General features: G+C 39.0%; 1 protein-coding gene across 1 annotated transcript; it reads right to left on the bottom strand.

Annotated features, from left to right (window-relative positions):
- Positions 1 to 5,760: 5,760 nt before the first annotated feature.
- Positions 5,761 to 10,104, bottom strand: LOC124787823 (yrdC domain-containing protein, mitochondrial). Its single transcript, XM_047254760.1, has one exon. It carries the CDS (start codon positions 9,825 to 9,827, stop codon positions 8,994 to 8,996), a length of 834 nt encoding a protein of 277 aa, XP_047110716.1. The 5' UTR covers positions 9,828 to 10,104; the 3' UTR covers positions 5,761 to 8,993.
- Positions 10,105 to 14,670: the final 4,566 nt, after the last annotated feature.

Here is a 14,670-nt window from a genome sequence, read left to right as displayed (position 1 = left end):
ATTTCCTCTGTTGTGTCAAATCTTTGTCCTTTCAATTTTAAGTTGGGAGTAAAGTGGGTGGGTAATAATTGCAGTGGTTTTTTTCCCAAAAATCACTTGTTAAACCAATTGCAACATTATGTGGCTGGTGACAGGGGAAAAATACTACAGCTTTAGCAATTGCTGTAAAACATACATTTGTTTGGTTGTCATAATGTTCATGGAAAATTATAGCCTTTCTTTCAGTGCAGATGTGTTTTTGCATTGCTTTAAATGCAAAGCAGATGCAAGGTTTTACAGGACAGTTCTGAAATACAGCACTCTCAAAGTAATCCCTCAATTATATGAGTGAATAGGTTAGTACCAGTCATGATTTGTTGTTAACGTACTTCACAGAAACAGCCTAGGGTAGTTACTTCAGCATGTTATTATGTGACTCATTCTATATCCTGGTTTCCTTCATGATAGGATATTTGAAACACTGTGTGTATGACTATATGAATTCGAGGGTTACATATTCTTAAATGCAAGGATTGTACAAAAATTACATAAGTAAACTCACCAAGAGAGAAAAATTCTGAGTTTAAATTTTTCTTGTTTCATTTTGTAGAAAATGTCACTCAACATTACATTGCATGTCATTTATAGGGAAAGATATCCCCCAAATTTGTTTCCAAAATAATCCTTCAACCATGGGCTATCACTTGAGAAAATAAAATTAGCGAGTTTTTGTACCTCAAGGTATTTATCTAGTTATGAGAATCTTTGATCAGTTTTGACTCGGTCATTTTACAAGGTCTAATAGTGTTCAAATAAATGTAAAATTAACTTTTTAGATTTTTTAATAATCAGTATTGTTATCCTTTCAACAAATAGTAGTGTGTTTAAAAATCAAGGAATGAATCGCAACAGGTGTGTTTTATGACTAAGCTTGAATAATGGCAACCATGTGAAGAACTGTCACTAGGCAAATATCCTCTTGTTTGGGCCAATTGAAAGACGGTAATGATCCTGAAGTCTGCATACACTGAACATTAACACAATTTTTTTTTTGTATGTACTTCAGCGATATTAATGATGTTCCACAACTTGGAATCTTTACAAGCTACATATCTAGTTGGGATTCAACTCTCACAAAGAATTTCAATTTAGTTCTTAAATTGTATTTACAGTTGATTTCCACATTACTACTCATATTACTTGCTACTAACTTTCCTAATCAATTAATGGCTTACGCTTCGGGAAACTACTGGAACCTAGCAGTGTTTGAAGTACTGCAAAATTTTCCGCAAGGTCTGAATGTGTCTGTCATATAGATTTTGCAAAAATAAGATAGAAATTAACTTTGATGATGATAACTTTACAAAACTGAAACAAGTCTGATGCAGATGATATTTGACTTTGTAGAGGTCTTTGTAAAACTTTTTTCGGTGTGGCCAAGCGGTTCTAGGCGCTTCAGTCTGGAACCGTGCGACTGCTATGGTCGCAGGTTCAAATCCTGCCGTGGGCATGGATGTATGTGATGTCCTTAGGTTAGTTAGGTTTAAGTAGTTCTAAGTTCTAGGGGACTGATGACCTCAGCAGTTAAGTCCCATAGTGCTCAGAGCCATTTGAACCTTTTTTTTTCAACTGTCTCTCCCATGCCACCACACTGTTTCTCCACTGCTAGTTGCAAAGAATAACCACAACTAACACTAACCTTAGAATCTTTTTGATGTAGACACAAATTTATAATATTAATTTATTTTTGTATTGGCTTGCACAGCCATCACAATAGCAATTTTTTTTTTTTTGGACATGCAGGTTATCAAAGCAACATAAGATAAAACTTGCACCAAATGGCCAAACTCCCCAGAAGGGGGCTCCCAGCAACAAATGCTATACGCGAATTTCATTCATGAAATCTGTCACAAATTTTGAATTATGTAGACCATACAGATATCATTACTCATGGTACAAAAAGATGAACTAGTCTTTCACCCTCTGTGTTTTTGAGGGCAAGTGCAAGAAGCAGTTTTCAGTGGTATGTGAATTTCATCCAGGAGAGTCCCATCGATACTGTGGCAATGTTTACATCAGGTAAGCCTTTTAAGTGCGTTACTATATTTTGACTGAGACCTTGCAACTTAAAGAGTGTGGAACATATTTTTCCAATTTAGATGAAAGACTCTCAATAAAGTCAGCAATTGTGCAAAACATTTGTGTTCTCTCCGTTGAAAGCCACTGAGCAAATTCAGTGGTTTCATCTTCATCACACTTTTCAAATACTTTCTCCCTAACAAAATTATAAGTTTTTGAGCATATTCATTAAAATATTGCAATATATACTTTAGGAGTTAGAAGGCCATTAACTGAAAAGCAGAAGCGCTGAGTTGTCACAGGCACACACAGAAAAGAAGAAAACTTGCTAGGTTTCAAGCTAAACTTGGAGGAGGATTACTCTGAAAGCTAGCAAGTTTTCTTCCTTTTTTTGTGTGTACCTGCCAATGACTCGGCACTTCTGCTTTTCAGTACGTCTCCTTTACTCCTAAAGTATTTACATTTTACCAGAACTTTCCTACAAAAACGTGTTGCAGTATAAATGCATGGGTTGAGCTTTCACATAGCAACATGTCTGAAATTTATAGTTTTCTTTAAATGGCAATCATTAATACTAAAATCCTGTTCTCATAAATTGTTCTGAGACAGACACTGCTGTGTGATCAAAAGTATCTGGACACCCGCAAAAACATACATTTTTCATATTAGGTGCATTGTACTGCCACCTACTGCTAGGTACTCCCTATCAGCAACCTCAGTGTTCAGACGTCTTGCGAGAGCAGAATGGGGTGCACTGCAGAACTCACGGACTTCGAAAGTGGTCAGGTGGTTGGGTGTCACTTGTGTCATACGCCTGTAAGCGAGATTTCCACACTTCTAAGCATCCCTATGTCAACTGTTTCAGTAAGCAAGATTTCCACACTCTTAAACATCCCTAGGTCAACTGTTTCTGATGTGATAGTGAAGTGGAAATGTGAAGGGACAAGTACTGTACAAAAGCATACAGGCTGACCTCACTTGTTGACTGATAAGACCGCCTACAGTTGAAGAGGGTCGTAATGTGTAATAGGCAGACATCTATCCAGACCGTCACACAGGAATTCCACACTGCATCAGGATCCGCTGCAAGTACTATGACAATTAGGGGGGAAGTGAGAAAGCTTGGATTTCATGGTTGAGCGGCTGCTCATAAGCCACACATCACGCGGGTAAATACTGAATGACGCCTCGCTTGGTATAAGGAGTGTAAACATTGGACGATTGAACAGTGGAAAAACGTTGTGTGGAGTGATGAATCACGGTACGCAGTGTGGTGTTCCGATGGCAGGGTATGTGTATGGCGAATGCCCGGTGAACGTCACTTGCCTGCGCGTGTAGTGCCAACAGTAAAACCCTTGTTATTTTGTGTGGCACTATCACAGCACGGGCCTACACTGATGTTTTAAGCACCTTCTTGCTTCCCACTATTGAACAATTCAGGGATGGCGATTGTATTTTTCAACACAATGGAACACCTGTTCATAATCACGGCCTGTTGCAGAGTGGTTACACAACAACAACATCCCTGTAATGAACTGGCCTGCACAGAGCCCTGACTTATCCTATAGAACATCTTTGGGATGTTTGGAACTCCGACTTCACATCAAGCCTCACCAAACGACATCGATACCTCTCCCCAGTGCAGCACTCCGTGAAGAATGGGCTGGCATTCCCCAAGAAACATTCCAGCACCCGATTGAACATATGCCTGGGAGATTGGAAGCTGTCATCAAGACTAAGGATGGGCATTACCGAATTTCAGCATTACCGATGGTGGGCGCCATGAACTTGTACATCATTTACAGCCAGGTGTCCTGATACTTTTGATCACATATTGTACTTTGTTGGTACCATTAGCACCTGTTACTATACACAATTTGGAACAGAGTGAACAAAATTTAGAAAAAATTACTTTAGCTTCAGGGTACTCAATTTTAAAATTTAAGTATGTTTCATGCAAACCACAAAATCAGTTAGGCTATTTTCTTTCCTTCTGTTGTTTCTCTGTGAGTACCATATGATTTACACCTAGCATAAGTCTCGAGTGTTCAATATGCTGATAAAAATCCATTACTATACTCTGACTAGAATAACTTCATGATTGGCAGATTGCGGTGGCAGACGGGGGGGCCTCATCTTATCAAGTAGAATGTCCATATCAACAATCTTTTCTTCTACATTATTTTCTAACGTATTATTTTCTGGCACTTCCACATTTACATTTACCCCTAATTTTCAGAGTTTAAATTTTTTGTATCCCTTTTAACAGTTCTCATTAAGTGCCTGTAATTTCAAAGGTAAGTTGTTTACTTCTGAAATAAAGTCCATAGATCAGAAAATACACTAAGGTGACAAGTCATGGGATACCTGCTAATCTGTAGCACCACCTTTTGCTTGGCATAGTGCAGCAACTTGGTATGGCATGGACTCACAAGCCGTTGGAAGTCACCTGCACAGTACCGAGCCGTACTGCCTCTACAGTCGTTCATAATTGCCAAAGCGTCACCGTGCAGGATTTTGTGCACAATTATGTCCCATAAATGTCTGATAGAATTAATTTAGGGTTGTCTGGGTGGCCAAATTGTTCGCTTGAATTGTCCAGAACATTCTTGAAACAAATCGCATGCAATTGGGGTCCATGACATGAAGGCCATGAATGGCTGAACGTGGCTATGTCCACTCAATGATCTGCTCAGCTAGACCAGAGGACCCAGAACATTCCATTTAAGCACAGCCCACACCATTATGGACCACCACTACCATGCACAGTGCCTTGTTGACAACCTGGGTCCATCGCTTTGTGTGGTCTGCACCACACTCGAACCCTACCATCAGCTCTTATCAATTGAAATCGGGACTCATCTGAACAGGCTACAGTTTTCCAGTCATCTAGGATCGAACCAATATGGTCACGAGCCCAGGAGATGCGCTGTCAGCAATGTCATGCTGTTAGCAAATACACTTGCACCGGTTGTCTGCTGCCTTAGCCCACGAACACCAAATTTTGACGCACTGTCCTAACAGATGCGTTTGTCATACATGCCACATTGATTTCTGCAGTTATTAATGCACTGTTGCTGGTCTGTTAGACTGACAACTCTACACAAATACTGCTGCTGCTGGTTGGTAAATGAAGGCCATCCGGCACTGCATTGTCTATGGTGAGAGGTAATGCCTGAAATTTGATATTCTTTGCACACTCGTGACGCTGTGGATCTCGGAATATTGAATTCCCTACCAACTTCCGAAATGGAATGTCCCATGTGTCTACCTCCAACTACCATTCCAGTTTCAAGTCTGCTAATTCATGCTGTGCGACCATAGTCACTTTGGAAACCTTTTCACATGGATCACCTGAGTACAAAGGACAGCTCTGGCAATGCACTGCCCTTTTATACCTTGTGTAAGTGATACTACTGCCACCTGTATACTTGCAAATTGCTATTCCATGACATTTGTCACCTCAGTGTGTGTCTACTGACATACACTTATTTGAAGGTTTTCACTCGAACTATACACCTTATGTTAACACTATTTCTTTGGTTTCCACACAAAATTGCTTTCATTAACAATGATAACACTTAAAATACAAAAAGGCTCTAAATAATTATTTTTCTGAATATTTGAACATTAAAGAAATTTTGATATTACAGGGAAAAAACTGACCTGTAATTTCCAATTTAATGCTATGAAAGTATTTCCTTATAGACACACTTTTTATTTCCTGTATTTACATTCAATTTCAAGACAGTTATTGCATTTTCGGGTACCTATGCAACACATATTACACACACCTGATGATCCACATCATATCCATTTTGTAGTACAGATATGGATTTGTATAAAGTTGTCAGTTGCATAAAATCCTACTTATGGGCTAGCAGAGTGTCTAGGAACATACATATACACAAAATGTGACACATTATTCAAATAAAATAGCTTTGAGTTTTGCATAAAGCACTGCCCGTTCTATAAAATCTTATTTATGTGATATCTATATATATCTCAAAGTATAACAAACAAATGCATCTAAGAGTTTACAGAATTATTAAGAGGGGTTCTAAATGAAAGCCAATCAAAATAGTGCAGTACATTCTTATATACCACCAGTCTTATGAAAGATAGGAAGGGGGAGTAATGGCTGAGTATGGAATGCTACTGCTTAGAACCAGTGGAAAAGTGTATGTATGTACGTTATTCTGATGAATGTAAGCGCAAGTGGCTATCTAGTAATGAAATTAACAATTAAAGCTGTTTGTGAAGCAATTAAGCCAAAATTTTTGAAGTACACACACACACAGAGAGAGAGAGAGAGAGAGAGAGAGAGAGAGAGAGAGAGAGGGGGGGGTCATAAATGATGTATTTAACTTGAAGCAGTATATCTGGTCACAGTTTCTATGAAGTCTATAGTGCCTCAAACATATGAGTTAAATTCACCTTGAGCACTAAATGAATCGAAGGGTAAACTTAACATTCTATGGGTTATGACATCAGCTCATATGGTACCATTACAATGAATCTACTGTAAATGGTAGCCTCCATGCACTCATCTAACACTTGTACAATATAGGAGATCCCTATGTACACATTTCCACTGGTTCTAAGCAGTACAGTTCCAAAATTAAGTCTCCCCCATCTCTCTCTAATAAGTACAGTGGTATATGACACACTGTGGCATTTTGATTGGAAATTTCAATTACAAGGATCGTTCAACAAATAATGTTCGTTTTTATTTTTACACCCATGTATATAGGAAAATATCCTTCTAGCACCTTCAAATTTGATGTTTCACTTGCATGTGTGCAAAGCCTCAAACAATTCCAACAGATGGAAGAAACACAATGAAGCATCAAATTGGCATCTATGCAAGACAGTCATTTCAAGCAATGTGCAGTAATTGAGTTCCTGGCTGTGCAAAAAGAAACCATGGTGGATGCCCATAAACATTTGTGTGCAGTATATGGTAATGATGCATTTGATGTGAGTACTGTCGGATGATGGATAGAGTTAAGTATCTGAAAGTGCAGATACTGAGCTCCATCATCTGCCTCATTCAGAATGTTCTGGAACAACCTTTGCTCCCTGGTAGTGAATAATGCGTATGCCCTTATTCATGCAGACCGATGCATCAAAATTGACTTTTCAGCTATTGTGAGCATTGGAAACAAGTATACAATGATTTGAGATGCTTGGGCATTCAAATGCATGCTCAAGATGGTTTCCATGAATGCTGACAACACATCACAAGATTGAAGGAAAAACGTTTTCATCTGAATTTCCACTTACGGATTTTCAATGTGGGACAACTTTGAAGACGAGGTGAGCTAGATTCATGCAGTGAATACATGGCAATGAGCATGGGACAAGGCTTTCTCCAATGGGGAATACATGCTCTTATGCAATGCTGGCATAAGGCCACAGAATGTAATGGAGACTGTGTCAAAAAATAGTACATGTAGAAGACATTGTTGATATTGTCACTAAATTCCAACACTTAAGAACAAATATGACCTGAGAAAAATTGTGGGGCAATGTTTATTTAACAACCATCATAGAATGTCTATATATAATTACATGCATTACACTTCGATATCCTGAAAATAGAATTTTATAGAACTGACAATATTTTTTGCAAATCCCACAGCTACTGTTTTCTGTAATTATTTTGAATGCTGATAAATTTTAATTAATATCTTCAGATGCAAAATGAATGTAAATCAGGTGATCACGAGTGCGTTGTGTTCTGCAGGCAATTGAAGATAGACTGTATTGTCTCGAAGTCAATTAAACGTACATCAAAGCAAGGGGGGGAAACCACAGCCACAAGGAAATCGACTTTCATTGGAGTAAATACGTAACAGCTGAACCTCATATAAATATTCAGTTTTCCCATTGGTAGCCCATGCCTTGGGGATTATTTGGGAAAGAGAATTATGGGGTTAATCCCTTCCATTCAGGTGACACAAATTGCAAACTAAGCCATGTTTGTTTACAAATTGATACACACGAACAGATAGTAGGCCTATATATTTTTTATGGCCTTCGTAAGTTTACTTAGAGGTATAAGGTAATTTTGTTTACAATACTTATCATTTAGAGCTTATAACAACCAAATTTTACACAGACTGAATGATAAAGAAAAAATGTAATTTATTTTCAGAGCGACAGTAAGTCTCATTTTGTGCCAGTCCAGAACTTCTACATTCTGAATTGCCTGAAGATGAAAATTGAGAGAAAAAATTTGGTGTTTTCCTTTCTTTGTAGGGGAACCAGATAAGGGATGAGGAAATACTTTTACGTTAGATTGAATCATCATGGAACGCTCCATAATCAGTGTTAAGCAATATGTGCCAGCCCCACCTATTGAAAGAATTGATGGGTGACTGGTATTTAAGCCACTATAAATACAAAAATGGAAATGCAGGCAGTAGCTTTCAGATTACAGTCTCAAATATTACATGCTTATGAATGAAATCAAAGAAAAATGGGTTTACACATTTATATGAACTGTATCACACGTATATTTCTTATGGAACTAAACTTAAAATTACATCATCTCCTAAATTCACAAATGCCAAATCATTATGGAGTGTAAAAAAAACTGGAAATAAACAGAAACCGATATGTTATTCACATCATTTCATTTTAAATGCAGTAGATATTTTAACAGTTGGAGAAAAATCACTGCAGTACTTCATGATACAACATCCAAAAACTTGTAGATAACACTATCATCAAAAAGGTAAGCCAATTCATACACTTCGACATTAGAAAAATTGAAGAATCACAGTTATTGAAGTATGCCACTTGGTTTCTTAAATAAGTCACCACAAAGGCAGAAATATCCAATAGTTTCCATTTTTGCACCTTGTACAATAAATACTTCTGCAATGCACTTAGCACTTGCAAGCTGCTTCTCTCAGCGGCTAAAAGTTTTAATTACGTTCCAATAATTTAAACTGAAATAGCTTATGCCTCAGGGCATCACAAGATACACCTGCTCTGATTATTTTAAAACTACCATGTTCACTTAAATCTACAACTGTAGAGCCAGTGCGGATTTCTTGTGGAATTTTGCCAGCATCAAAAACTGCATCTACATATTGCCACAGGTGAGAGAATTCTTCTACTTCAATTGCACTCTGTTCTCCACTGCTATTTGCACTAGTAAGAGCAATAGGTTCTCCGAACTTTTTAACAACTTCAACTATAAATCTGTCTTGTGGAATGCGTATACCGACGTTCGGGATTCCAGGATTAAATTTAGCATTTAAAGTTTTTGATCTTTTGAGGACGATTGTAAAAGGTCCTGGAAGAATACACTGTAAGAGGGCAGGAGGAAGAGTGCTTGTGTCTGCCCACTTTTCCATTTCGCTGATAGAACTAACACAGATCGCAATTGGTTTCGCTGCATCCCGACCTTTTATTTTGTACAGTTTTTCAACAGCATCTTCACTCTGAACAGCACCTGCTAGACCGTAAACTGTGTCAGTAGGTACCGCTATCACACAGTCTTGCATTAATAGACGGACTGCTTGCTCAGCATAGGCTTCCAATTTTTTATGGTTTATCGTCACTCTATTATAAAGCCCATTGTCCACAAAAGACTTACGAACACTGCCAAGAGCCTTATTATCACGGTTAATGGATTGCAGAGCCATTTTATGAAGTAACTCCACCGTTTCGTAATGGATTTTGCTGTTACAGTGCCGGAGACAAATTGTCGTTACAAACACAGTTATCTTAATCATTGCTTTAGGCATGGCCATTTATCAATGTACACACATAATTCGTGTGTCTTCCACGTAAACACATCCACAAATGTGCAAGTGTCACTATCACACGATCAACGTATCACATGGTACCCTTCGTTCCACAAACAAACGCGATGTACACACTGGCAAAGATGCTCATATATATGATCATATGACGCAATCAATGATCACTGGATGCTATGTAGTTAGCTGCTGCTTCGACGGACAAAGAAAACTTGCACATGCATCATTATAAAACATCGCGGGTCAACAGAAGCGTCCGATCTTACCCGTCGGCTTTGACCCGTGACGTAAGCGTGTTGTGGTGTGTGACGTCATTACGGCGCGGAGTTTGATTTGCGATTGTGGCGTGTTTGTAGATGTCTTGTTTTTGTTTGTCGTGGTCTCTGGTGGTGTGTTCATGGTTTTCGTTTGTTTCGTTTGTTTCGTGTGGTGGGGTCAGTTTTCTGTTGCTCAGGTGTTGGATTTGAAGCGGAATTTCTATTAGTGAGTTAATGGTTAATTTAATGCTCATTGCTGTACGTCGGGTGAGTTTGTTATTGAGTGTATTTGGTTGTGGTTTTTTGTTCAGGAATGGATATGAAAGACCGCCTTAACAGTGTTCGGTTGAGGGCGATGATGGGGGAGACAGCTTTAGAGCTGATTAAATTTCTTCAGCTATTTGGCTTAATTGCCGAGGTCGTGAAGTGCGGTGTGTGCCGTGAACCTATGAAATTGGTTAAAGTTCCGGACTCTCGGACCAGGGACGGATACATGTGGTGTTGCCGGAAAGATGGCGTATGGCGTTCTGTAAGGCGTGGTACCTGGTTCGAGAAGTCTAGATTGGCCATGCGTGAGATTGTGCTTATTACGTATTATTTTTGTTATAGTTGCGGGCAGAGTTTTTGCGCGTTTGAGACTGGTGTGAGTGAGAGGACTGTTTTAGACTGGTATTCCATTTGTCGTGAGGTGTGTTCCGAATTTATTAAGTACAGGGGTAAGTTGGGTGGGCATGGGGTGCTTGTGGAGGTGGATGAGTCGCAGTTTGGTAAAAGGAAGTATGGGAGGGGGAAGTCTGTGGCTGGTCTTTGGGTGTGGGGGGCTGTTGTTCAGGGGGGTGGGGGTACTGAATGTGTTTTTAGGGTTGTGGAGGGGAGGTCGAAGCCTGAATTAGTGGGGTTAACTGAGGAGTATGTAGAGCCGGGGTCCACAGTAGTTTCAGATGCGTTTTCTTCATATAGGGGGTTGGGTGAGAGGGGATTTAATCATTTAGTAGTGAACCACAGTCTAGAGTTTAAGAATTATGATACTGGGGCTTGCACTAACACAATTGAGGGGATGTGGGGAGCGGTTAAGTCAGTTCTTGGGAGGGGGAAGAGGCGCTCTTCCAACCTTCAGTCTCATTTAGATGAGTACTGTTGGCGGAAGAGTGTCCCAGAGGGCTATTGCATTCTTCGGGTTTTTTTAAGGGCTGTGGGTAAAATGTATAGACCGAAAGTGGTTAGTTAGGGTGGGCTGGGTAGGTGGGTGGGTGGTTTATTTTGTTGTATAGTGTTTGTGTGTTGTATTTTGGAGTTGTGGGGGAGGGGGTTGACGTTTGGGTGGGTTGGGTTTTTATTTTAGTTCAGTATTTTTTCGTTGGTGTGTGTGTGTGTGTTTTTGTATGTGTGTGTGTGTGTGTGTGTGTGTGTGTGTGTGTGTGTGTGCGTGTGTGCGTGCGTGCGTGTGTGCATTTGTGTGTGATTGTGGTGGCCAATCTAGTTTGTGGAGCTGGAACTTTTTTGAGGTAAGTTCCGTTTTTTTTTTTTGGTTATTTATGTATGTTTTGTGTATTGGGTATAGGTTGGAAACATCCGATCTCACGCGTCGGCTTTGACCCGTGACGTAAGGGACCTACACATTGATCTGTAGCGTAGCCCTGAATACGAGGTTAGGTTGGGAGTTTTTTTTTGGAATGCGGCCGCGGCAGCGGCCGCCTATGATTCGAAAATATTGATTTGACACTAATGAACATGTATACGTAATATGAAGCAATTTGATGAACATATTGATCTGTAGCGTAGCCCACTTGAGGTTAGGTTGGGAGTTTTTTTTTTGGAATGCGGCCGCGGCAGCGGCCGCCTATGATTCGAAAATATTGATTTGACACTAATGAAGCCTGTGGGGGGATGGGGGGGCACTGCAGACTCCCCCCACCGCATAACGACACATGATGATCAAATTTTGAAAAAAAATGAAAAATTTTTTCCGTACCTGCTAAACTGCATAAGTGCCGATGTATGTAGGTGTAAGGGAAGCTTTCGTTTCTTAGTTTTCTATTGGGGGATGTGATCGGTAGGTTCTGTTGAGCTATATAGGTTAAGGGAAGTGTCCGATTATGGATAGGAATGTGTTTTTTGGTATTTGGTCAGTTTTGTGATGTTGATTTATTTCGTTGTTTTGCGTGGTTTTGAATGGCGGTCGGTGGCTACATTTCTGTATATTTAGTTTCTCCGCACCCAAAAACCCCTAATTTCCCACGCTTGTCCCGTTACAGTCATTAGGCTTTTTGTGAAACTTGTGTATTTCAGTGTTTACAATACGTATGCGATGTTTTTATATCCGCCATATTGGAATTGTTTATAGTCGTTTCCGCGGTATTTGTGACGTCATGGGTCAAAGCCGACGGGTAAGATCGGACGCTTCTGTATTTCCGGGTCTAGTGCAACAGGGGATACAACGCGTCGGCTTTGAACAATGACGTCATTCCTTAGCCATAGATCGTAACCCAGTAAAGTTTCTTTCAATGCATCTATGTGGATTATTTGTGGTAACGGCGTATTCTCATAACAAATGGCTTCGGTATTTAAGTTGCAATCATCGTAACTTTTTCGTGATCTCTAACGTCAGTAACCTGCACATTTGAAAACTTTTGAATGTTCAAAATTACATCGTTCATCATAGTCAGTATTTTTTACAGTAAAATAGATATGAATTGCAGTGACTGAATCCAGATTTGTGAGTGATGTAATCTGTTTTTGTAATGGATGTTTCAGTTTCTGAAGTGAAAATCCAAAGAAGAGAAGACAGCGAGAAGTAGCTTTTTGTCTGTTTCATGGTTTATAGGCCTACTGGGGAAACTCGCCATGTAAAAAAAACGAGTAACGCATCAAGCTTGGTACCTCTATGGTGATGTGGAAATCCGAGCGTTGTTAATAAAGAAATTAATTCAGTGTGTGTGTGTGTATGTTTCTTTTGATTCCTTTACCATGTTGCTTATAGTAGACCAAATTTAATTAAAATACCCAAGTGATAATTTCAACATAAATTGGACTAAGGACATAGCTGTTTCTAATGGCTTTGCTTCTTCTCAGAGGCAAAGTATGAACATTTACCTTCCTCAGGCATGTGTGTTCACTAGTCATTTATGGCAAAAGAAATCACTGACTGAAAGCATAATTTGCTTGGTAGACATAATTGGAAATGGCCTTTTTAGTTATAATTTTACATTTTTGGATTATAGTACTCCCAGAGAGATTAACTTATGCATTTCTTGACCCTGACATGATTAGTAATGGATGTTTCACCACCAGGTCAGGCATAAAGCATTAAGTGTCCTGCTCTGCTGTGAGCAGCATGATAGTCAATGTGTTAAGCAGGCATTTAGGAACTTTGAGTGTGAAGTATATGAATCTGTACAGTCGTGGCTAAAAAGAACAGCTAGAATGCTAATTACTGTTTCAGGAATTATCCTTTACACAGTTAAATATGTATCTAAAAATGAATTCATGAATAATTTTGTAGTCATTTAATCGTTTGGTTTGTAAGACATTTAAATAAAAATACTGCAGACCCAAAAATAGTCTGGAAATGGCAAGGAATATCAAATATAAGTAAATATTTTTCCTCAGCAAGATTAAAGTGTTAAATTGCTGATACCTGGTTGTTACCATGTCACTGTTGGCCCCAGCAGAGCAGTCTGCTGCGACCACCAGCACCTTCTTGCCAGCCAACGGGTTAATACACAAAATAGGGCAGTGCAAGACTTGGTCCGTGATTCTCATTGGTTGAAGCAACTAAAATCAAATTTCTGAGGTGTGCTGGAACTGTGTTATTGGTATATTCCCCAGCATGATTTAAAATTTTTGCATTGAAATGGCACTGACAGTGCGTAATATATTTTGCAAATGAGAATAGATACTAAAAAATTTATGTGGGAATATATTTCAAGAAACCCTTTCATACTGAACCTGACAATTATATTGACACACAAGTAAACCCACCTAAATGGCACACTGGGTTACACAAGCATTAGCTGTAGGTGTAGGTGTAGAATAGGTAATTTACACGGAAAACTTTTCATACAAATTTTATTGTAAAGCACACTAAATTTAAGGGAAAGGTGCAATGTCTAGATGAGATAAACGTAGACACACAAGAACTGGTTTTGCTCAGATATATGGAAAATTAACTGTAGTATTATGTGACATACAACACATCTGAGGTGCAAATTTGTGGAGAGGAGAGACTGCATTGAACCTGTTGTGTATGGTGCACATTTTGTTGCAGTGCTGGGATGATGTCATCCAGATTTCAAAAATAGTGGTCTAGTAATGAAACTCTCATCAGTTTTAATATTTAAAAATAAACATGCCTGAAAAAGGAAGCTGAATTAGGACTTTCAATTAAATTGCAAAAATGTTCTTGTTTTGCACATTCACTGCGGATGACACTTAAAGCACGATGTTAGTAGCTCTTATTGACCTTTGTGTCAGCCACAGTGAATATGTTGAAGGTTTTAAAGTAACAAAGTAGTTGTTGACATTCAGGTATTAATGGATGACAGCAGCAAACAGCAATGAAATAATGTGAATTACTT

The sequence above is a fragment of the Schistocerca piceifrons genome, chromosome 1 (genome assembly GCF_021461385.2).
Source record: "Schistocerca piceifrons isolate TAMUIC-IGC-003096 chromosome 1, iqSchPice1.1, whole genome shotgun sequence".
NCBI lineage: Eukaryota > Metazoa > Arthropoda > Insecta > Orthoptera > Acrididae > Schistocerca > Schistocerca piceifrons.
The sequence above is the reverse complement of the archived record's forward strand: the minus strand, read 5'-3'. Positions and strand labels throughout refer to the sequence as shown.

What these genes read in the sequence shown, in the direction of transcription:
- LOC124787823 (XM_047254760.1), bottom strand. Translation starts at nt 9,827, where the DNA reads ATGGCCATGCCTAAAGCAATGATTAAGATAACTGTGTTTGTAACGACA.